Genomic DNA, 25,325 nt, shown 5'->3' on the forward strand with positions numbered 1-25,325 from the left:
CAGCTTCCTTTAGTGGTGGACGCTATTTGTACAAGAGGTGCTGATATGTCTGTTACTGATGAACAAGGGAACCCCCCTTTGTGGCTTGCACTAGAGAATGGGCAGGAGGATATTGCCTCAACTCTGGTAAGTCCATAACTTTACCCATGTGCATTTAATTGTTATCAAAGGGTCAGTGAAATGTATGTTGCTTATGTGAATGAGGCTGTACCTACAGTATTCCTTTTCAGCAGGGTGGCTAAAGAAATTATACTTGCCATTCTATACTGTGTGGACTGCAAGATTCTAAAATAGGCATAAGGCGTACTTTGATATAATGTGAATATGAGTATATCTTGCAACATGCTATGTAATACAACTGCTAATCTTTGTGATGACTGAAAAAGCCTAATGGGCCCCAAGTGATTAAACCAGGTTAAGATTTTCTTTTTTATGGTTGTCTTCTGGTTAGGAATTATTTCTCTTGCTGATGTGTTCAGCATTTGAGTCTATTATTGAGGGTACAGTCAAAGGTTGCAGAATCACAAAAAATAGCCTTTGCATTACATGACATACGCCTGTAATCGCGGGTGTGCAACATAAAACTGCAATGTCCAGAATTTAGAGCTTGCACCTTAACAAGTGTTTGTTGCTTTGTAATAAATTGGACAGCACTTAAATTTAAAAATGATATTGAACTGGAATTTCCCCTAATGATGAATACTCACAAGGATTTGTGTAGATAAGACAGAGAAAAGATGATGTTTACTGGACAAAATTAGCTTAGATAATTATTTAAATGTTGACCAATCGCTAATGTTTTCAGTTTTATTTCTTCTTCAGGTAAGACATGGATGTGATGCTACATTTTGGGGGCCAGGGCCAAGTGGATGTCAGCAGACACTACTTCATCGAGCAATTGATGAAAACAAAGAGCAGATTGCTTGTTTTATTATTCGCAGGTTAGACAGACATTAATTTGAACTTTTTCAGTTGCATTGAAAAAATTATTGATACTTTTGGAGCAGTGTGAGATATTTCTTTAGCGCAAATTAATTTCAGACAACTTTCCAAATTACACTACTAGGACAAATGCATATTCTTGCTTGCTTGGTTAGATTACCTTTAGCCAGATGATTTCCATTCTACTATGACCAAACATGGAAAAGACACTTGTTAGACAAGCCTGGCAAATCAGTGAATCTTGGCGGATTACACCTCCCAGTTCATGGGCTAAATGGGTCTGGTCTATTTGTTTTGTTACATAAAATAGCTTAATAATTATTAATTATTATTATTAACATATTTATAAAGTACATGTTCCACAGTGCTCTTCAATAAATGGAATACAGTGAACATACAGATTACATACAAAAATACAGCTGATACAAAAGATAAGGATGGCCCTGTTTAATAACTTACAAAGTAAAAGGTGAATGTATGTGGTATAGTTCCTATACCATGACAGTATTTTTCAGCATCTGCAATTTAGGTGCAAGGTAAAGCAATTGCTGACTATAATTTTGAGTTGTTTGATTATTATCACTCTGCTCCCAGTGGCTGTGATGTAAATAGCACTAGAAAGCCTGGACCAAATGGAGAAGGAGAAGAAGAGGCCAGAGATGGGCAGACCCCCTTGCATTTAGCAGCTTCTTGGGGACTGGAGGAGGTGGTACAGTGCCTTTTGGAGTTTGGTGCCAATGTAAATACTCAGGTATGTTTAATCCTTTTCAAAGGAAGGAAGAATTAGGTCCTTTAAGTAATAGAACACAAACTAATGTTTTGCAGCGTTCAAAGTGCTGGAATTTTTCTGGCATATGTGGTAGAGGATCGATAATGGAAGACAGTGTTGACCATTCCCTGTTTTTAAACCACACCCATGTTACCACAAGAACTTTTAAGACCATATCTCCACATCAATGGTGGTGGCACACCAAAAATCCAAATGGTTGGTGCTCACTGTAAGGAAATCACTTATATTTGAAACAAGTTTATTAAGTCATATTAAGACATACTCTTACATCCATATGCCCCTGGGGATAGCACAACATCCCCCAGCACATGATTGGCACACACAGGCAGCATAGGGCAGGCAGAGTATGGCACACACAGGCAGCATAGGGCAGGCAGAGTATGGCACACACAGGCAGCATAGGGCAGGCAGAGTATGGCACACACAGGGAGCATAGGGCAGGCAGAGTATGGCACACACAGGCAGCATAGGGCAGGCAGAGTATGGCACACACAGGCAGCATAGGGCAGGCAGAGTATGGCACACACAGGGAGCATAGGGCAGGCAGAGTATGGCACACACAGGGAGCATAGGACAGGGAGAGTATGACGCACACACTGAGTATATGTCAGGCAGAGTATGACACATACGGAGCATAGGGCAGGCAGAGTATGACACACACAAGGAGCATAGGGCAGGCAGAGTATGGCACACATACAAAAGACCATAGGGCAGGCAGAGTATGACACAGGGAGCATAGCGCAGACAGAATACAGCAGGAAACAGGGAAACCTATCAGGACCACTCTAAGATTAACAGTTCATACTGTACTTTTTACAGTGACACAGTGCTGGTGCCCCTCCAGAAGTTTGTATGAGCAGTGAACAGGTGAACAATGGGGGCACTTTCAGTCTGAGTCTGAGGTGTGAACAGTACAGGGTTTTAGGGGTGTGCACAATAGAGGTGTTACATGTGAGAATAATACATACAGGAGGGATTATGGGTGTGAACAATGCAGGATTTTACATTCTGAATTTGAGGTGTAAACAATGCAGGGGCCAGTTAATCTCAATACTTAATACCTTTTAAATTTACACAAGGTAAACAGCAGGCAGACTTTCTTGTGGGGGCCACACAAGGAAAGGTTGGCGGCCTTCAGTTGGACAGCAATGCTGTACATCATTACTAGAACTACATACCAACCATAAAGTAAAGAACCATTTGTGTTGCGTCACCTGAAAATACCCTTCTTCTGTAATAAAGGAATGGACTCTTGTAATTTGATCTACTGTTTGTTTTTAGTGCCCAATATTGAGTCACGATACTCAAATGAGACTTACTTGCTCAATGGAATTAGCGCCTACTTTTTGCTGGGTTTATTTATCATCAGCAGTTGTTCAACAACAAATCCATTTTCAGTTCTACAGTTTTAAATATTAAAAGTTTTGTTGCAATAAACACTGTCACATCTCTGTTTCGAATTGTTAATAGGCTTCTCTATAAGGGGGCATAAGATCAAATAACCATTTCTGGGATACATTTCTCATCATGGTTAGAATTCATTATTTCAGTTTTGTGTACCTGATGACTCTACGTAATAGCATATATAAAAAACAGGTCTCCATTTCTATAGGTGCAAGGCCTATAGGGTGAAGACACATAGTTGCAGCTACTTGTGGCTACAAAATGCCAAAAAAATACCCTGCCATAGACAATACTGAGAATTGCCTCTGCTAAAACACAACACAGGGGCAGATTTATTAAGGGTCAAATAGTAATAGTAGTTTTCTAATTTTTATTGGTGTCAAAATTCACACATTCTAATTTTTCCCCCCTATTCGATTGTGAGATGTATCACACCTCAACCATGGAAACAGTTCTAATTTGAATATTTGCCACCTAAAACCTGCTGAGTTCATTTACTACTAAATGGCAGGGCTCCATTGAACCATTTGAATATGGTAATTGCCTTCCTGACATTCAAGTTTTTTTCAGAGGGAAAACTCGATTCAAATTCGATTAGAATTTTCAAGCCAGGACTATTCGATGGAATATTAGACCTTAGGGTTCTGCAAACTCACTGCATCAAAATGCACATTTAGTTTTCACAATTGTTAAAATGTTGCACATTTAATAAAATGGTATGGCTATATTCATCTTTTTCATCTCAGGATGCAGAGGGTAGAACTTCAATTCACGTTGCTATTAGCAACCAGCATAGAGTCATTATCCAGTTATTGATCTCACACCCTGACATCCGGCTGAATGTTCGTGACAGGCAGGGTATGACCCCATTCGCATGTGCCATGACTTTCAAGAATAACAAGGCTGCCGAGGCAATTCTGAAACGGGAACCAGGAGCCGCTGAGCAGGTAAAAGGACTCAATTTTACATAGCTTCTGCAATTGTGTTTACTAGAAGTTACTTTACAAGATTACTACTTTATAATCACAGTGCACTTTGTGGGACTTTATGCTATTGGCTGACGCCTGCACAGTGAGGAATTACATGTACAGTGCCTTACCTAACTTTTATAAACTTCATTTTGTTCACAATTGAATAAAGCAGCACATGTTTATGCATTACATCTGCATTGGTCCTGTTCTTCCTTAAAGATACCATTTTTTAGATGCTGAAAGGGATCACCAAAGGAAAACTTTCTCAGGATGCAGTTCACCTTATCTTGCCTTTTTCTTCTTGGCTACTTTTTTTTTTTTCAGCACAACAATTTTAAGCTGCCCAAACACATGCCAGCACTCCTGAAAACAACCTATTGACTGAAAATTCAGTGAAGGCAGTTTTGGGCATTCTGGCATGGTCTATTTGGTCCACTTAAAAACACTCCACAATCAAATATCTAATAATTAAGGTGTGTATTAAACATTACAGTCCTTTCTGTCTATGAAAAAGCTATTCAGTAACTATCTTTACTAGACAAAACTATAGTCTCGCATAACATTAGCCAGCCAGAGTTCCTACACTTTAAGTTCATGGACAATCTTTATTCATAGGTTTTGGTTTGGAATACTTAGCAGCCAGTAGGAAACTCATCTTCAGGGTCTATATAGGTTATTATAATTCATTTGTCACACTCTGGACTGAATGGTTTTTCAGACAATGTAATGTTCATTTTCTGGTACTCAAGGGTGTGTTACCTTAGTGAGCTGTGGTACAGCTTGTTTGTCTCATTTGTGCTCTTGTGGGTTTTGCTTGAAATTGCATATGAATGTTTTTATTTCTCTCTTACTCAGGTGGACAATAAAGGAAGGAACTTCTTGCATGTCGCAGTTCAGAATTCAGACATTGAGAGTGTCTTGTTTCTGATAAGTGTCCAGGCTAATGTTAATTCAAGAGTTCAAGATGCCTCCAAGTTAACCCCACTGCATCTAGCTGTGCAAGCAGGATCGGAGATTATTGTCCGGAACCTGGTATGTATAGACTTATATTTGTAGTTTTAATTACACAGTGAAACCTGTTAATCATTAAATTAATTTTACTCGTTGGATGTGTACCTAGCACATAGCTAGAAAAACAAACATTTTATTTCCACTAAATGTTTGTAATATTCTTGGCATTTCTAGATTCCTTATAGAATATATTTTCTCATAAAAATGAAAAGTTAAATAATATTGTGGCTAAAATACAGGCTTAAATCTTTTTATGTTGTATATGATATGAACAGAGAAATGGCACAACACCAATTACTTGAATCTCCTTTGTTAAAGTGGAGCCACCACCCCAAAAAAATATTCCAAATCCTATTTTATCATGTTATTCAAGCAAAATTAACTTTAATTACACTGTATAAATTATTTGAATTTGTTTCCATCAGTCTGGGAATTCATAATTATAGCAAGCAGGCAGGAGCCATTTGTGGGCACTGTTATTAAGGCAAGCCTTGTATCATCTCAGAATCTTGTTTGTGCACCAGAATGGGGGGACCTGATGTCCATTCCCATGCCCTGGCTACACAATTAAATGGTTAAGAGAATTGGGGTAATGTGGGGAAAGCAGTGACAACTAGGAAGTGCTGAATGGAAAGTGAAAGTAATTGCTTGCCCCGCCTCTATGCCTAAAGCATAGAGAAAGGGAAGGCTGTATTTGATTGACAGCTGAGATTTTTAAACGAGTTTACAACAGCTATGAATGCTTTAATAAATAAATTTGATTCCATGTTTTAATTTGAAAAGGACTTTTATTATACAGATTTTTATGTCTGGGTGACAGGTCCACTTTAATAATATCATTTATGTATGCTGGCAGCTTCTTGCAGGTGCAAAGGTTAATGAACTTACCAAGCATCGTCAGACTGCACTTCACCTAGCAGCACAACAGGATCTTCCAGTTATTTGTTCTGTTCTACTTGAGAATGGTGTTGACTTCAGTGCTGCAGATGAGAATGGAAATAATGGTATGTGACTAGTATGCTTTGTAATTGTTGTTTGTTCTTACAGTTAAGTTTTCGCTTGACAAAAATGTTATATATGAGACTTAATGATAAAAAATACTTTGAGACACAAGTAACATATACACTACGGGGCCACGTTGGAGTTTTATTTTGCATGGTTTGCTGTGCTATGTAGATTTGAGCTCAACCCATTTTACCATATCTGGCTGATATTTTGTGAGTTTTGTTCGAGGTTAATAAGTTGTGAATGCTCTCTTGTAATTATTTCCTCTGCACATTTTAAGATATACTTTTATTATGTATAAACATGATATTATATCTTTTTCCTCAATCTCTCTATACTAAAAAAATCATTGCCGAAATTATAGCAGTCTTTTCTGCTTTCCTCTGCAGCTTTGCATCTTGCAGTAATGCATGGCCGTTTGAACAATATTCGCTGCCTTTTAACTGAATGCAATGTGGATGCAGAGGCTTTAAACTTAAGGTAAGTAGCAAAACACACCTTAAAGAATTAATGGATTTTTTTCTAAGACTGAGGAGGCTCAGATGGAGGACTCCATAATGAGTCCACTCAGTGACATTAGTATTTATATAAGTAGATATAGAGACATAAGGAGGCTAAAACAAATAGCTGTATCAGTCCACAATAATATTTGGAGATAATGACAAATCAATTGTAATGTCACAGGGTAGTGATTTGTCCACATTTTGCCTCTGCAACCTTTACTGCTGCATCAATAAGAGGCTCAAGCAGTCTCATCACAGGCCTATATAACAAACTATGTTCCTTTTTGGCAGAGGTCAGTCACCAATGCATATTTTGGGGCAATATGGAAAGGAAAATGCCGCTGCCATCTTTGAACTTTTTTTGGAATGTATGCCAGAGTATCCTCTCGATAAACCAGATGCAGAAGGAAACACCGGTAAGTGTTACAATGTTATGGGATTACAGTTTGGACTATCTTCAATATGTGCTGTACTGTAAGGTATTTTAGTTCCCTTACTATACAATTATTTAAAAAATTGGCAACTATTCTTTTTTATGCTGAGAATAATAAATACAGCTGCCATGCAGAAGCGATATTGTACATCACTGAGTTTTAGGCCATTATGTGTTTTAATATTTCATGTTTAGTTTAACCATTCCAGGGTTAAATAAGGGCAGTGTCACATATATGCAATCTCCTGTGGGCACAAAATATTTGAATTCAGGAGAATTCGCCATTCTTTTGAATTAAACTATATTTTCAGATGCTTTGTCATGTGGTCTCTTATGGGCAGCAAAGCTACATATGTGACATTGTACTCCTCAATCCTTGGCTTCTTCTTAATAATCTATGCTTAAACACTTTGTATTCTTTTTCAGTGCTGCTACTAGCATATATTAAGGGAAATGCAAACCTTTGCCGGGCTATTGTGAAAGCTGGTGCCAGGCTTGGAGTAAATAACAGCCAAGGGATCAATATATTTAACTATCAGGTTGCAACCAAGCAGCTTCTTTTTAGACTTTTAGGTGAGTAGGTAATATTATGAAATTTCTTTGTGACTGTATGGTACCATAAGTCTAATTATTTAACAGTAATGTATGGTACGATAAGTCTGATGATTTAACAGTAATGGGCTGCTCAGTAAGTACAACAGTCTGAATTAATTATTTTTACTTTAGATATGCTCTCTCAGGAACCCCCTTGGTGTGACGGCTCAAATTGTTATGAGTGTGTTGCAAAGTTCGGAGTCACAACCAGGAAGCACCACTGGTAAGAATAATTCCTTTATTGTTTGTGCATGTAACATAAACTTAGTTAATAAAAGTAATGAAAGTGGGTTGGTACTACCTGTCTTTAAACATTCAAAGCCAAACTTTTTCAGAGGACCGTTAAATATAGTAAATTCAAAGCATAACTATAACTACAAGGAGGAAGTTATACCTGCAGCCTCAGTGATGCCAGAAAGTACCCCAGTGAGGTCACAAAGTAAGCCATAAGTTGTGCATTTTGTCACTCTTAAAGGACAAGGAAAGATTAATTCACAAGGGGATATAAATATAACAGTCACTACCAGTGAATCCAATAACTAAAGCAGCCTTATCTTAACTTTCCCAGGTGTCCCTTATATGGATTTAGATTTGTGCATGTGCCATAGAGTAAAATCTAAAAATGTGTGCATGGTTGAGTCTTAAGTTTGCCACGGGTTAACTCAGAAAGGAAACCTGGTGGTGCCATAATGCATTTCTTTTTTTCCAACACTTTGGCACTCCCTCGCAGTGAATTGTGATTTCATTCTACTTTAAAGACTCCAGTTTGATAAATATAGACTTATTACCCATGACAGTTGCTTAAAAATAGGACAAAAGAGACAAATTTGCTTGAATAATATCAAAGAAACAATTATAGTTATGTTTGTATAATCAAACTGTTACACAATCTAATATGTATATTTTTATACTCCTCACCCAGCCGCCATTGTGGACGTCTGCTTTGCTCCAAGTGCTCAACCAAGGAGATTCCCATTATAAAGTTTGATCTGAACAAACCTGTTCGGGTTTGCGACATCTGCTTTGATGTGCTGACTCTGGGTGGAGTCTCTTAGTATGCCTGGGAAAGGATACCTGGTTTTGTTAAAGATGGCAGCTCTGTCAAGCAAGTGGACAACCAAGCAGCGGCAGTTTGCTCTTCCACCATGGACAGATTGGACCATATTATTATATATTCCAGTATATAAAGATTTGTATGATTGTACATGTATAGGCTTTGCTAGATGCTAACTGGACTTAGCTTTTTTTAAAGTCAAGTAATAAATGTGTTGGAAGTTTAACACTGACCCGATATCTTGGGCTGGTCAAAAAATGATATCAGTGCTCACTTAAAGAAAATGTCTTTATGCTAATGAATTCTCCACAATCATCTTATTCACATTGTCCTTTCTGTCCATTATCTCTGTAAAATGTGTAATTAGAATCCCTAAAATCTGGGAAGATGGTATGCCAGGAGTTTTTTAATATATAAATATATACAGGGTTCTGTTGCATATAAAGCCAATGAAACTGTGGCCTTAAACTGTAAGCTTTATAACCACCACTCTAATTAAACCACTGCAGCGCTCCAGTTCTTTTGATAAACTTTCTATGGAAGTCCCACAGTCTTTGTTTAAATTGTGGCTTCCACAAAGTACTTACCAACAAATAGATGGCCGCTTAAGTTTTGCATATCTGCCTTTACCAGCTTTTCACCCTTTTTCTTCTGTGTTTGATGTTTCTAACTGATCTCCTCCCTAAAATTATATGAAAAGCTCTGTGTAATAGAATCAAGTTAAAGATGTGAAACTGTTCAAACGCTAATGTGTCATACAAAAACTATATGATGAGCCTAAAACTTTGATATACAAATTAAAATATCTAAACTCCGAGGAATAAACCCGTTTTTTTTTGTATTTCTTTAATTAAAGGTACACTAAAGGAAAATTCTGTGCCTGCAGTTATATGTTGTGGGCCTTTCCAGTACAGGTCCAGTTTATTCATCCTAACTGCTTGTAGTAGTAGTAGTAGTTCTCTGTATCCACAGCCTTTCCCTATCACGCTATCAATATTTCTTAAATATGATGTTGTTGACTCCTGCGATGCCTCTAGTAGGCAGATCAGTGCACCACCTGCTATACAACAGGGAAAATAAGTATTGAACACATCTGTTTTTCTCAGTAACTATATTTCTAATGGGGCTATTGACATGACATTTACACCAGATGTCAGTAACAACTCAAGTAATCCACACATACATAGAAATCAAAACAAATAAGTCCAGAAATTAAGTTATGTGTAAAAGTGGAACGGCCCAGGGAATAAGTATTGAACACGCTTACTGATATGTATTTAAAGGGGACCTGTCACCCCAAGAAATAATTCCAAATCCTATTTTATGATGTTATTCAAGCAAAATAAACATCACTTTCACTATAATAATTATTTCAATCCTGTTTTCTTTAGTCTTGGAATTCACAATCAATGGCAAGCACACAGGTACTATTTTGTAGACAATGCTATTAATGCAACCTTTACATGCCACCAGAATAGGGCACCTGATGTACATGGACATGCACTGGCCACAAAATAAGATGGTGAGATGGGAGGGGGAATGTGGGCAGTTCAGTGACATCTAAGTGCAGAATGGAAAGTGAATTCAGAATTTTGTCCACAAAATGTGGTTTGGATGACCACATGGAAATCACTTTATAAAGATCACATAAATGCTGAAAAGTCCTCCTCAAAGCAGGCTAAAGAACAGGGGCTTGCCCTTTATGCTTTCAATGCAAGATGTGCATTAATACAATGCAGTGCAAAAGAATACAGCTCAAACACCTTTTTAGCTTTTACTGTTTTTTTTTTTTATTATTTCCCCTGTTTTTTCTCACACTAAACCACAAAGTGGGTTTACAGATTCATATTACCGTTTTACCATTACATTAGAAAAAATAAAGCTTCTACATGTAGTATGCAGAGGTTTTTAAAAAAACGAACAAAAAAAACATTTAGAATGTCCTAGAAGAGTGCAGATATGGAAACATTATATTGCAGCTCATGGAATAATTAGGTCCCATTCTTTAAGAAACACCACTCAAAAAGTGGGTTACAGTCCTCATATTCATGCAGCAAAGGATTGTCCAGGTCCCCTCGATCATTGTGTTCAGTAGAGTCTGGCTGCTCTGATGAAGGGCCAAAATTTCTCACACACACACAGCGGTAGCCATCGGTGCCTGCTACATACATCTTTCTGGGGACACCAACCCAGTCCCGGTGTATTCCCCCACTGAGGAGACAGAATATATTATTGAATGAAGTGTGTGCCAATTAAAAAGTTCCAATAATTTCTTCCTACAAATTTGTATGGTGTAATATGACATTACTGGGCCCCCACTGAATATTTTTTTTCTTTTTAGCTATCACAATCCTTGATTTGATATGATTTCATATAATTGTAAAACAGTCAGGACATTTTCTCCTGGCCCCCCCAGAGTCTACTGACTACTGTCATACTACTGCCCATGGGAACATATCAAATGAACAACACTTGATTCTACAAAATGATTTAAATTATTACTTAGAACATTTAAAGGTTTATTTAAAAGTATCTTACTTTTGAAATCTGTAGCAACCAGTTAGCAGTTTCCTTTAAAACGTTGTGCATAACCTTGTCAGATTATCTACACTAATCAGGAATGAAACTATCAATTACTGTATTGCAGCATTGACATGTGTGTGTGAATACCACTGAGTAATTATACATACTATGTCCCACTAATAACAGTTACATGAACTTTCATAGTCAGGACTTTCCAGTTTAAACACAGAAAGCACAAAGCAAGGGTGTGCCTATCAACTGGAATTCTGCTCACACCACTATTAATCGATTGCTGGTTACCTGTTTTTAGAACACCAAACTCTTTTACTATCAGAGCTCCATTCAGAATTACAGGGTGGAAATTGCTTGTTCTCCTCCTCTCTCTCCTCCTTTAACTTTAAGCCAGTATCAATTACTTTTAAGGCATCTTCTAGAGCTTTTGTTGGGTTTCCACTTTCATCATAAAATCTTCCTGTCAACTTGCCTTAAAAAGAAAATAAAAAATGGCTGACAATGTTGGCCAAATATATCCTTCTTGTACATGCAGAACCGTACACAATACGATACTATTACAGTCAAGAGGAACACACGCCAAGTAAATAAAAAAATAAAAAAACACAAGTATGGGATTCTTTATCCGGAAACCCATTATTCAGAAATCTCTGACTGACAGAAAAGCCATATCCCATAGACCCCATTTTATCCAAAAAATCCACATCTTTAAAAATTATTTTTCTAAATAAAATTAATAGAACAGTATCTTGTACTTGATCCAAACTAAGATATAATTAACCTTATTGGAGGCAAAACCAGCCTATCGGGTTTATTAAATGTTTACATAATTTTCTAGTAAAGTATTGTGTTTCAAATTACACAAAGATCCATTATCTGGAAAACCCCAGGTCCCGAGCTTTCTGGATAACAGGTCCCATACCTGTATATAGTTATAAGAAACATTTCTTCAGAAACATAACAGAAACAAAAGAGAAAGGAGGTGACTATGCTGTAGAATTTACCGTCTAAAGCTTGGGGTGAATCTTCCATTGAACTGGAATTGGCATATCCTTGCTAGTAGAATTACAATGTGATAATGCAGAATAGAGAAATATCTCATGATTATGCATTTTTACTGGCAAGGACACCTCGGTTCCAATTTTCTTCAAAGCAAAATATTTTTTTGTTTAGTCACCTGTATAACAAATGATTTGGCGCAACCAAAAATGAAATGTCTTGTGTGCTAATATCCTAAGCGCTCATAAATAGGCATTTATTGATGCATACGTTAACATAGCTATTTTTTTCTATTATCCCTATACCACTGTGCTAAACCTTTAAAGGAGAACTTAACTTTAAAAATGAATATGGCTAAAAATGCCATGATTTATATACTGAATTTATTGCACCAGCCTAGATTTTCAACTTCTCAATAGCAGCAATGATCCAGGACTTCAAACATGTCACAGGGGGTCACCATCTTGGAAAGTGTCTGCGACACTCACATGCTCAGTGGGCTCTGAGCAGCTGTTGAGAAGCTAAGCTTAGGGGTGGTCACAAATTATCAAGCAGAAAATGAGGTTTGTCTGTAACATAAGCTGATGCTACAGGGCTGATTATTAAATTCTGATGCTAGTTGCACTGGTTTCTGTGCTGTCGTGTAGTAATTATCTGTATTAATTACTAATCAGCCTTATATTGTGACATTTATATTCTATGTGTACTGTATATTGTGAGTGGGTCCCTAAACATAGTAAGTGACAGCAGCACAGAGCATGTGTAGTGAATCAGCAGAAAAGAAGATGGGGAGCTACAGGGGCATCTTTACAGATCTTTACTGCTAAAGGGCTGTGGTTGCCTTGGGCTAGTACAGAAACCCAAAACATAATGTACAGCATTTCTAGCCTACGTCTTTGGTTTGACTTTCCTTGTCCTTTAATGCAAGGTAAGAAGCAACATGCAGCCTCTTGCCTGTGTTTGGTAGTGCTGGATACAAATATATAACAATATTTAATTTGTAGATTCAGTGTAAGTCAATAAAATGGATTTCAAATGAGAATGTGGCCACTCCATGGTACCACCAATGATGCACCATATCCAAACCCTATTAAAATGTAATTTAAAAAACAAATATATATAATTTGAGTGCAGAAACCTGTCACATTCAGTTGTCCAAAGCTTTAAAGTCACATGACGCTAAAAAACTACAATAAAAGTTACCTATAGGTCATGTTGATCGTTTTTTGCGGAGAGGTTTGTTTTTGTAAGTAATAGTTAGTTGAAGTTCCTAAACATGACTGTAAAAGCTTTAAACAAATATTTTATGGCAAAATTATAAGTAGCAAACAAAGCCAATACTATGATCGATGTACAAATGGTTTAATTTCTGGTGTCAGTATCTCTTTAAGGCTAGGGCCAAACTATGTATTACATTGTGGATTCTCCACAGTCAGAGAACCCGCTGCCCTGCTGCTTCTCTTGCCTTTTAAACGGCGGGAAGATATTGGAGCAAAATAATGCGTTTGTAGGAGCGGAAGAGCGTAGGCCGAGATCCAACATTGTCTGGCCCTAGCCTAAGGGTTTGTATTTGTTTCTGAATCCATTAAAAAGCTGCCTTTCTTCAGCATCTCAAATACTATTCCCAAAGCACCTACCACACCACCCAATATCTGCTGTGTCCCAGTACAAACCATTACACTGGCTCTCTACTTTCACTCAACTAAACCAACGCATTGCTGTTAATAAAATACCTAGGATGATATAATTCTGCTGATAGAAGGAAAGCCAGTTCTGGAGGTGCAGCATCTGCAAAGGCGAGAGCTCTGTCACGTCATCTACAAGACCCTTTTCCGTGAAGTCGCCAGTTACATAAGCTCGAGAGGCGTCTTTCCCTTTAAAACAAAATAAGAAAGGTCAGACTCCCCTAGAAAAAAATCCCCATACATACAATATAATGATTGCACTTACAGGTATCGGATCTATTATCTAGAATTGCATTATCCAGAACGCTGTGAAATACAGAAACGCCATTTTTAATATAGTCCTATTTAAACAATGTTGTCCATTTTCTGTATAATAATTAGCCAGTAGCTTGTGCCTGATAACTAAGCTAGCATGAATCCATATCAGCAGTATAACTATCTCTCTTTAGGGGAGGTTCACTTATCTTTTAGTATGTTATAGAATGGCCATTTCTAAGCAGCTTTTAAATTGGATTTCATTATTTATTTTTTTATTGTTTTTTAATTATTTTTCTTTATCTTCTGACTCTTTTCCAGCTTTCCATTGACCCCTTCTAAAAACAAATGCTCTGTAAGGCTACAAATGTATTATTATTGCTACTTTTTATGACTCATCTTTCTATTCAGGCCCTCTTCTATTCATATTCCTGTCTGTTATTCAAATCAGTGCATGGTTGCTAGGGTCATTTGGACCCTAGCAACCAGTTTGCCGAAACTGCAAACTGGAGAGCTGCCGAATAAAAAGCTAAATCAATCAATCAAAAAACAGAAATAATAAAAAATGAAATTGTCTCAGAATATTGCTCTCTATATCATACTCAAAGTTCATTTAAAGGTGAACGAGCCCTTTAATGTTAAAGAAAGTTAGTGGCTCCAAATTGTGCATGAACCCCCTATCCAGAAGCCCCAGGTCCCAAGCATTGTGCATAAAAGATCCCAAGGCTAGCGATTCATAGAATATTCTATTCCCATTCGTGCCCTCCTTAGTGTCAAACAAGCTGCGTGCCAGGCTGCTCAGGCTGACAGTCAGTGGTACCTGCAAAAAAACTGTACGAGCCCCCCGGGCCATAATGCTTGCTGCCCTTATGCACATCAAAAACCTGCCCCAAAACGGCAAGGTAAATGCCAGCGCTCCCAGGGCCCCCATCATAAGCGGACAGCTCTTCTTTGCTCATCAGTCTCCCCCCGCTGAGCTCGCATTGCTGCGGGAAAATAGAGCGCAACCCGGGGATATGAAGAAGCGGCAAGTGATCCAGGCGCATGAGCAGCACCGCTGCCAGACATAGCGCACCAGCTGCCAGGTATCCGAGCATTGGGGCACACAGATTGACAGAGACTGCGCATAGCACAGCTCAAACCTTGAGGCTTCTTCCGGTATCCTGCAGTGGGCGTGGCATATGTTGGTGGCGTCACTCTGCTCTCAAGCAACGCGAAGGACTATGACGTTTGCTTCCTGTATTGCGCCGTATAGTAACAACTTGCAGTGGCAGCTTTCTCTTTATACTGTGACAACAATAATGTAGATACTTATACGTGTCTGAGCGTTTGGCCAGCAACAAAGGGACAGAGTGGTGCAAGAAATAGAACTATTATTGGCAAATGTAATGTTGCAAAGGTCTGTTAAATGAATGTTGCTTGTTCAGGGCAAGATACATCTCTTCCCATCTGAAGCTGTTAAAGGGGAATTAAAGTCTAAGATAGAATAATGCTAGAAATGCTGTATTTTGTATACTAAACATGAACTTAGTGCACCACAAGCCTAATAAAAGAAATGATTTTATTTTTTTTGCCCATGCCTTTTAAATAGTTATTTTTCTTAAAGGACCCGTCACATTAAAACATGACAATATTTTATTTAGATTTAAAAGTTGGTATCTGCTGATCCAGCACCTACAAAGAAACAATTTCTTGGCAACAAATGTCTTGTTTAAAGGTGGCCATACAAATGAAGATCCACTTGCTTGGCAAGGTTGAGTGAGGTGAGGTTACTCCGAAGACATCAACGACCCAACCTGACAGCTGCCACGGACACACTTTACCTCCCTTATTAGCTGTTTGGGGCAGCAAAAAGGTTGCGAATCAGTGATCCAGCTTCAACCAGTATTGATTTTTTTAACCGTGATAACCATATCCCAATAAAGGGTACCTGTCACCCAGAATATATTTCCCCCACCAGAAGTGCAGGCTATTAGAGCCCACATTCCAGTTGTGGAAATAATAGTGTATTTTTAAAAGAATGACCCTGCCTGTGCTCGGCTGATATGTTTAAGGGTGCACATGTGCATAATATATTGAATAAAGTACCCCCTCTTGTAAAATATAAAGATATTATAAGTTACCGAGGAGTTTCATGACCATATAAAAGTACTGAGGAGTTTCATGATCATATAAAAGTACGAGGCCGAAGGCCGAGTATTTTTATACAGGTCATGGAAATCCAAGGTAACTTCTAATATCCTCATATTTTGCAACTGGGGGTACTTTATTTATTATAATACACAAGTTTCGGTGTGTCGTGACAGAAATTACATCAGAACTCACCGTTTATAAGGATGTAATTTACAAGATATTCATGGCTTTTGTGTATTTTAAGCAGTTCACTTATTTTCAGTTCTCCCTCCTTTTTTAGGCAGCCTAACACAGGCAGGGGGCATTCTTTAAAAAAAACAAAAAAACACTTCTTTCACCCAACCAGTGTGCAGGCTCAATTAGTCCACACCTCTGGTGCGGGAAACAATTTCAGCTGTCCTTTAACATTTCTGTAATACTGAGAATTTTATTTTGTGCTTGAACATAATTTATAGCATTTTGGGGCAGTTTTTCTGCTGTTTGGTAGTACTGGAAAAGCAGAATGTTGCAATATATAATGGCCTTCAGTAGCTGTTTATGAATAACATGTTGCCCCTCTCTAGAAAACAAGATTTTGAACTGAGATCAACTTTAATATTACAAAGTTGTTACAACTGGAATCTTCTTTTGATCTGTATATATATATTTTGTTCTGTAGGTTTCATTGATATATTTTCCAAGGGACATCTGAGTTTACACTCTGCAAAAAGACTTTGTTTCACGCATCGAAACTGGGTACCTAGCACTGCGATCCCTTATCCAATGCTGGAGTGTTACAATAACATTCGCACTATTCGAGCTTCTGTCATGAAGGACTATTTAGAATGGCTGCTGAAGAAAGAAAAGGCTAAATTGTTTAGATTTTTATTTGTTTTCACAATAAAGTACAAATACAATATTTATCACCTTATGTCTTTTGTCTTTTTTTTACATTCTTATCTGTTATTTTAACAGTATTGCTTAAGACTTTAACAACATTACTTAAACAATTCCATAAAGGAGAGTAAGAGGAAAAAGCAAAGGAGAAAGAAGAAAGAGAGAAGGAAAAAAAAAAAGACACTCTAGGAGGTTACATTTTCATACTGAGATTTCCAAATGTGAAGATTCAAATTTCGGTATTTATAGTAGTCATATAATAATCCCAGTTCCCCCACACATTACTATGTTGTTGTAACGTATTATTTATTCGAGCAGTCATTTCCTCAAATTTTTAGTTTTTTTCGAGTCTGGAGATTACCTCTTGGATCATAGGGATTGTCGGCGATTTCCATTTGTATGTTATAGCCAACCAAGCTACTGTAGCTACCTAGTTAATCCATTTTTGGGCTGCATTATTAAATTTTGGGATTGGGAGGGCAAATAGTAGATGAGGCATTTCTATTGTGATAGGTGTCTTCATCACCGATGTTATTAACTTAGTTATCTCTGATCAAAAATGTATCAATTTCGGGCATGCCCATAAAGTGTGATGAAGTGTACCTTTAAGTTGACACCCTCTCCAGCACAGAGAACTGCTTTTTGTATACATTTTGGAGAGTTTATCTGGTGTGAGATACCACTTCATCGTGGTTTTGTACACACTCTCTTTTTGTTGGGTACACACTACTATTTTGCGGCATTCTCCCAAATAGGGTAAACTGTTTAATTTTTTTAGCATAGGAAGAGAAAATCTATAGTGCTGTTTAAAATGTTTTGTTTTTTCAGTATCATTCTGCTAAATACATTCTAAGTTTTTAATTTTTTATTATATCATCTATTATCCAACATTGGTTTCTGGGCTTTTAAAACTTTATCTTCTCATGAATCTCCTTGTTTTTATTTGCTCTATAGAATGTCCTGCAGTTCCAAGTTCTGATGAAGAATCCTTACAGTGAAGTCAGAAAGAAACATCATCTCGTGCCTCAGATATTTACAAGATGACAAATGGGGAAACAACCTCTTATTGGCAGTCAGATGGAAGTGCACGTTCACACTGGATACGGTAAGATGTTAAACTTAAGTTATTTTGCCATTTGGGTTTTTGAACCTTGATTATATGTGCAAATGTTTTTCAAAGGTATTTTAAAGTAATTAAATAATGTAGTGTTGCCCTGCACTGGGTGTGTTTGCTTCAGAAATACTACTGTAGTTTTAAAGTACAGGTATGGGATCCATTATCCAGAAACCATTTTCCAGAATGCTCAGAATTATGGAAAGGCGGTCTCCCTTAGACTCCATATTATCCAAATAATCCAAATTATTAAAAATGATTTCCTTTTTCTCTATAATAATAAAACAATACCTTGTACTTGATCCAACCTAAGATATAATTAATCCTTATTAGAAGCAGAACCAGCATATTGGGTTTATTAAACATTTACATGATTTTCTAGTATATTTTAGCTATGAAGATCCAAATTACAGAATGATCCATCATCCGGAAAGCCCCAGGTCCTGAGCATTCTAGATAACAGGTCCCATACCTGTAGTATATAACTAAGCTGCTGTGTTGCCATGTGGGCTGTGGAATTCTAATTTATTTTTATTGTTGGCCTCCAGTTATTGTTCCAGTAGATATTAAAAAGCACATACACAGCCAAACAAGGTAGTCGCTCAAGGGATAACGCTTGAACCACCAGTTGATGCTCCCTTTTTTTTTTGGCTTTTTTATTACTTTATTACTCTATTATTTGTATTTCTATTCCATACTCTCTGATTTTCTTCTCTAACCCTTCATTTACAATACTATTTTTCGGTTGACGAATTGTTAGATGTATACAAAATGCAAAAGGCTAATTTTTTTTTTAAAGTAATATATACCTTTAATACTATGAAAATATAATTCTGCCACTGTTCCACTTTAGCAGTTCTTCCATCTAACAGCCAGTTGTTTTCTACCTATGTGTGACATAGGCAGGAAAAATGCAGGAAAAATTGACTGCTAAACTGACAACCGCAATCAAAACCTAGGGAATATCAATTTTAGTGAATATATTTTTTTTCCTTGCATTTGGGAATTCAAATGGCCACCACACCCTGTAAACACCTGATCTACCATTCATTATTAACTTCTTGCTCTTTTTCCCTTACTATTTTTGTGGTAGCTTTGGGGACTATGCATTTACAGCAGTAATCTGTATTTCTGGCAAGGAGGAGTGAAACCTGAGGGCCATGATGATGACCATAATATGGTTACTATGGAATATGCATGCAATTACTGCCAGGGACTTATTATAGGTCTCAGAATCAATTGCAATGTGTGTGCTGAAAGGTAAAATCCGTTTGTTTGTTTGTTTTTTTAAAATAGGCTTGTCTCCCTGTGTGCAGATGCAAGCAATTCTTTTTCACATTTCAAAAAGGTTTTAAGTGTAACTGATATTACATTGCTGTCCATTTGCATGCTTCTAAATATTCTCTGTACCACATTTGCTGCCTAGATTAGTTATTAAATTATGCTATTTTTTGTTGGAGGCTTTCAATAGGCAAGAAGTTCATTTAAGCCTCCAGTTCTTTGAAAATGTAATTTTACCTTTATCCATAGTTCTTTTAAGGGCCATTTACACCAATATATTAAATGTTTAATTTTATTTGGCTAACTAGCTCTTGCGAATCAGATGAGAAAGACATTTATTGTACTATAAACCAGAAGTTCTCAAACTTTCTTTACCAGACCTTTCAAACAACTCTACTGAAGTACTATTAACATTAGAAGTTTCTGCAAAAAATACTATTCTAAAACATTTTCCACAAGAAATAGTCATAGCCAGGTCAACTGGAGTGTATTGTTTAGACACTAAAGATAGGTCTCAGATGTAGAAGTAGTAACAACTTGCATCATATATGGGAAACATTTATTTGAGCTTCACCAGACGTAAAAAATATGTACATATGTATGTATGTATAAGTGAGGTTTGAGAGTTATGTTACACATTTTATATGTTTTATTGTTTAGCAAACGGCATCGGAAAGGCTCCCAAAAATCAAATATGGAGAATGTGATGCTCTGTTTCTGCAGAGAATTGAGACTTGACAGAGGTCAGACCTAGGGCATCATATGCAGAAGACTTCTAATTGGAGACACATCCTACATACTGTAGGAAATAAACACCTGAACTCTTGGGAGCAATTCCTTCCCGTGAAGTTGCATTGGAATCTATGATATAAATGTTATAATCATACCACTGGTATTTTCATTGTTTGGTACTTACAGCATATTGCTCATCCACTTTTCAGTCATTTGCCAACTCACGGCATCACAATTTATCCAATGGTAACAAGCAGAATACGTGATCACTGATCTAGTTGCCAGCTGTTTGATGAAAACACAAAAAGAAAAAGTAATCCCCTCCACACAAACATACAATGTCTCTTTATTTGTTTTATTAGCATAATTTTTAATATTTTATATGTTTCCTACTCTTAAAAATGTAAATTTAAACTGGAGCTTATGTTTAAATGGTTCTGCAGGGTGAGTGGTAAGGTATTGCCTTGTTAGCAGGTATTTTATATTTTATATTGGGTCTTCAGATGTCTTTGGTGTACATGTCCTCTAGTACAAGTTATACATTGACTCTACATACTCATTGGTCATGGAGTTGCTGTATTTTAACTGTTCCTGAATCACTGAAGCTTTGTCCTTTTTCCAATCTGGTTTTTCCAATTCAGAATTACTATCTTCTTTACACTTTCAGTTATGATGGATATCTCATACTGCCAACTGCTTGGTGTGCATCCCCAGAAATACTCTTTTCAACCTTTCAGGATTTCTCCTTGCAAAAATGAGGAGGTCTTATTAGAATCCTATAAGAAAGGGTTGGCACCTCTAAAGCTATAGGATGCACAAATCTAATTTTGCTTATACTAGCAACAACCAGTTCTTATTACAACTTAATTAGTTGTTTACTTAGAAATTACATGATGTCCTTAAAAACCATTTAATGGGGATCTCCATCTAAGAAATTTGTTTTGCATAATGGGAGAAATTATTTTAAAGTTACTTGTAAATATATTTGCTACTGAATGCATAATTTATTGGGGTGTTTTTATTCTACATCTTCTGGTTCTTACTGCTGAAACAATGTTTCAGAAGCTAGGTGATTAGCATCTTGAAGGGCAGTAAGTAATTGTTTATTTAGGGTTCTAAGAGTCTCTCAGAAATAATTCACACACCACACCTGGTGTTAATCAAGACTTTAGTACCAATAGATTTAAGCTGGCCATAGACGCAAAGATCTGATCGTACGAATCGAAGATTCGTACAATTTTCGGACTGTGTGTGGAGAGTCCCGACATTTTTCGTCCGGCGGAGATCGGTCGTTTGGTCGATCGGACAGGTTAGAAAACTTCTGTCGGCTGCTGATAATATCTCTGCATGTATTGCCGATCATACGATTTTTAGTGGGAGACTGTCACTAGCTTTGGTTGGACATAGATATCGTATGATTGCTGTCAGGGGCAGAACATTGCTGATCTGTTCTTTAACTAATCTGACTGGTAAGACTTTGATCTGAATGGTTAGTGGCGGGTCGGGAGATGGGAGAGTCCGATCGTACGATGATTCGTACGATCGGATCTTTGCATCTATGGCCAGCTTAAGCAAAAATTCAGTCAGTATAACATTAGTAGAATAATCAAGTATGCATTACTGTTAGTCAGCATCATTATCTGCACCAAGCAACTGGGAGATCCCGTTTCAGTCAACAAAATGGGGACCCCCAATTTTATATGCTCAAAAAAACAATGAGCTCATGCATTAAACCACTTGGTCAACAACAGAGGATGCTTCCGATGTGCTCATCAGGAGCTGGTCAGGCTTCCAACAAGCACACTCGAAGCAGAGATCTTATCCTACTGGTTAGTACATATTCTGCCCTTGGCTGTAATAAAGGAAGTTCTCATGAGAACTTCCAGAAGTCATAAACATATTATGAACTAATCTGAGTCATAAACATATATAGTTATCATTAATTGAGTTCAATAGATCTTGTATAATACTGCTTTCCTACAAAGCTGTATTATACAAGATATTGGGTTAGTATGCCTCTCTGCAAAGCTGAGTTATACACCGCTATCATACTGTGTATGCATGTCTGAAGTTCAACAGTTCCTTTCTACAAGTCTGTTTTGTGGAAAACCCTTATCAAAGTATTACTAGGAGTTACTGATATAAACCTCTCTCATTGCAGTAATTAATACTGCTTTCAATTGCAATTACATTTAAAAAGCAACTTTAAAACCATTGGAAATGTTTAATCAAGTATATTGGAAAGTTGAAAGTTCTGACCTCTTTGTTATAAGTTTTTTTAATAGACTGCATGTAGGCAAGTGGTAATATTCCATTTCAAGATTTCTTAATAATATTATTTCGACATTTAAGAACTTATTATGTCCTCCTTACTTTCTGTGTGGAGCAACAACAAATCCTTTCCTGAACATAAAGCTTATTCCAGCAAAGCGGGAGGACTAAACAAAAATCACCTGCCTAGTAATAAAAAGGATCAATCGCAGGCAGATTTAATCCTAGACAAGGTAAGTATTAATTCACTCTGTGCCTTTATAACATAGTGCTTAGCCTTGAAATTATGTCATTTTAATCTTAAAACAAAAGCACTCATCTACTGATGTGGAACAGTAAATAACTGTAAAATCCTCATAATGCACTGCTGGTTTGTAATCCACTCTTAAGTGCTGTTTGGAGGACTTAAGGACTTATAGGCTGTACCTCTGAGCGGGATATCATACCTAGCCTTTTACTTTGTCTGATCTTAGTTCTTATTTAGATAAAAATGGCCTAACATACATACCCACATAAATCCTTGCACGCATGGCTAGTTTAATGTCAGTTAAGCTATGCATACTAATCAAAGGGCAAGTTTAATATGTCTTTGTTGTCCAACTTGTCATTTCTTGTATTTAGTTTTTTTCTCCATACATGTTTCAAATATCTCAGAAATAATCTGTTTTTAAGGAAGAAACTGCTATATACTGTAGGTTCATTAGTTTTGAACAAATTAAATATGTCATTCCTGCCCTGCACTTTTCTTACTTGCAGGTTAAAAAAGAATTTGATAAAGATAGAAGAGAAAAGAATGACTTGTCTGCTAAAGATGTTCCCAAAGGTGATGGGAACAATGCAGAAAAGCCTACAGAGATGTTCTTATGTAAGACTCAATTATTTTTATGCTGTTGCAACCTGTTTTAGATGTGTGGGGTCACACCCAGTAATGCAAGTGTTGAGGTTATTGTAATCAGAATGATGTATTGAGCAACCATTTTCCACCTTTTCAAATAATTACAAGGGATTTATCCAGGAAACATACAGTCAACAAGCAAGTTTTTCCAAGTCCAGATCAAGTATTTGCTGAATGCTCCCAATAAAGAATTCTAGGTCTCATAGCAGCCATGTTGCCTCCACTGAAATCGGTAAGCACCGCTATACTGCATACACTGTATAACAGAAAATTTATTTCATGTTGATATAATTTTGTTTTATGTTGCCTGTATTTAATGTAACATTCTGTAACTATTTTGGAAGCATTAACCTTAATTAGTATAATTAGTATTAGCTGTTTGGAAAACATGCACACACATTCTATTCAGCTCTGGCAAGTCAGTATAACCACTGTTAAGGGTCATTGACCAATTGCATTTACTGTTTTGGGAAGTCTTATCAGGTGCACGTTCAGTGGCGGGTGTAGCCAGCCGAGAGCTCTGGGCAACAGCCATGTCACCCTTCGCACATGCACAATTGGGACAGATAGTAAAAGAAGAGCGGGTGGTTGGGGGGGACGCAAGGAAACAAACTAGGAGTACTTGCCTGGGGCCCCGCATGCCGTTTCTCAGGTTTTAATAATTAGATGAATTAAATTGAAATTAAATGAGCTGAACTTAGCTGAGCATGAAACAGTGTGGGTGTACAGTGAGGTTGAAGTGACAAAAAGGAATGCAGGGGAATGAAGATGTGAACAAATGAAAGCAGAAAAGGAACAAGGAGATGCATGGGGGGGGCAAAGGGAAGGGGGAGATACAGTGAAACTTCAATTATATATACCCTGATTTTAAGTTTTCCCTTGTTTTACATTGTTTTGTGGTTCTACCAATATATAATACATTTCACAGATTTTTGCTTTTGGCACTATTTTTTTTATCGGGTCCTCTGAATAATGTAAAATGTAGCTTCTGCTGTCTACTGGAATGAGGAAGCACACTGGCAAAGAAAGGAAAAAAAGGAAAAGCAATGAGACAAAGAGATTGCAAAAATGCAAATAAAGGTAAGGGTAGTTAGGAGAGGAATAGTAACTAGGGGTAAGAAGGAGATCATGTTGAAATCCAGAGCTATAATTAATGGTTTTGATCACCTTCCAAACACTCTTTTCATTTCAGTTGTTTTCAGATAGTACACCAGAATGAAACACTTCATGCAGTTGCTTTTTGTTTTATTTTCAATATTGATCTCCCTGGAACAGCTGTTGGAAGGGGTTCACTAACTCTGTGAACTTTTCTAATTTGATACATTAACTTTGGCCCAACTGAGCATGATCTATGAGTTAAAGGAAAACCATGTCTCCAGAACGAATACTTATGCAACAGTTTATATCATTTTAAGTGACTATTAAAGAATAAAACTGGAATATACGTCAGTAAATATTGACCGTTTACATCTCGTACCTTGAGCCCCCATTATTGGATGGTCTGTGTGCTGCCTCAGCGATCACCTGACCTGAAATACTTCAGCTCTAACTGTGACAGAAAGGAGCATCGGAGCAAAAAACTGAACTTTGTTCTTTAATTAGCGGATGTGACCTAACATGTATGTGTGCCCTTGGTTTGTCCGTGTGCACCGTGAATGCTATGCAAGCACATTGTATGCCATAGGGAGGGGCTTCATTGTTCAAGGCCTGGAATGTAAGTGTGAGCAGTCTGAATTTGATTCTATGTTTATTCAAATGGTTTTTTTTCCCTTTAGTAAAGTTGGCCTTGACTGGGCTTGTACAATGGCTGATATTTTGAGGGAATTAAATGGTTCTCCCCAG

The 25,325-nt window shown here is 37.2% G+C and overlaps 2 protein-coding genes across 3 annotated transcripts in view; one reads left to right on the forward strand and one right to left on the reverse strand.

Moving 5' to 3' along the window:
* The window catches only part of ankfy1.L (ankyrin repeat and FYVE domain containing 1 L homeolog), a 37,016-nt gene extending 27,484 nt beyond the window's left edge, over positions 1-9,532 (forward strand). For both annotated transcript variants that reach the window (XM_018246971.2, XM_041582280.1), the window contains exons 15-25: positions 1-126; positions 823-941; positions 1,537-1,693; positions 3,883-4,083; positions 4,963-5,139; positions 5,975-6,122; positions 6,513-6,603; positions 6,918-7,042; positions 7,486-7,632; positions 7,786-7,876; positions 8,576-9,532. The exon at positions 1-126 is cut by the window's left edge and continues 43 nt beyond it. In XM_018246971.2, coding sequence (XP_018102460.1) covers positions 1-126; positions 823-941; positions 1,537-1,693; positions 3,883-4,083; positions 4,963-5,139; positions 5,975-6,122; positions 6,513-6,603; positions 6,918-7,042; positions 7,486-7,632; positions 7,786-7,876; positions 8,576-8,708 — 1,515 coding nt within the window. In that variant the 3' untranslated portion in view covers positions 8,709-9,532. The remainder of the gene's footprint in view (positions 127-822; positions 942-1,536; positions 1,694-3,882; positions 4,084-4,962; positions 5,140-5,974; positions 6,123-6,512; positions 6,604-6,917; positions 7,043-7,485; positions 7,633-7,785; positions 7,877-8,575) is intronic.
* A 939-nt stretch (positions 9,533-10,471) lies between these two features.
* On the reverse strand, positions 10,472-15,338 carry cyb5d2.L (cytochrome b5 domain containing 2 L homeolog). The gene is made up of 4 exons (XM_018246973.1): positions 15,002-15,338; positions 13,975-14,115; positions 11,531-11,714; positions 10,472-10,918 (listed from the first exon to the last, which is right to left on the reverse strand). Exons 1-4 carry the CDS (start codon positions 15,276-15,278, stop codon positions 10,699-10,701), a joined length of 822 nt encoding a protein of 273 aa, XP_018102462.1. The 5' UTR covers positions 15,279-15,338; the 3' UTR covers positions 10,472-10,698.
* Between the last annotated feature and the right edge of the window lie 9,987 nt (positions 15,339-25,325).

The sequence above is a fragment of the Xenopus laevis genome, chromosome 2L (genome assembly GCF_017654675.1).
Source record: "Xenopus laevis strain J_2021 chromosome 2L, Xenopus_laevis_v10.1, whole genome shotgun sequence".
In the NCBI taxonomy this organism is placed as follows: Eukaryota; Metazoa; Chordata; class Amphibia; order Anura; family Pipidae; genus Xenopus; species Xenopus laevis.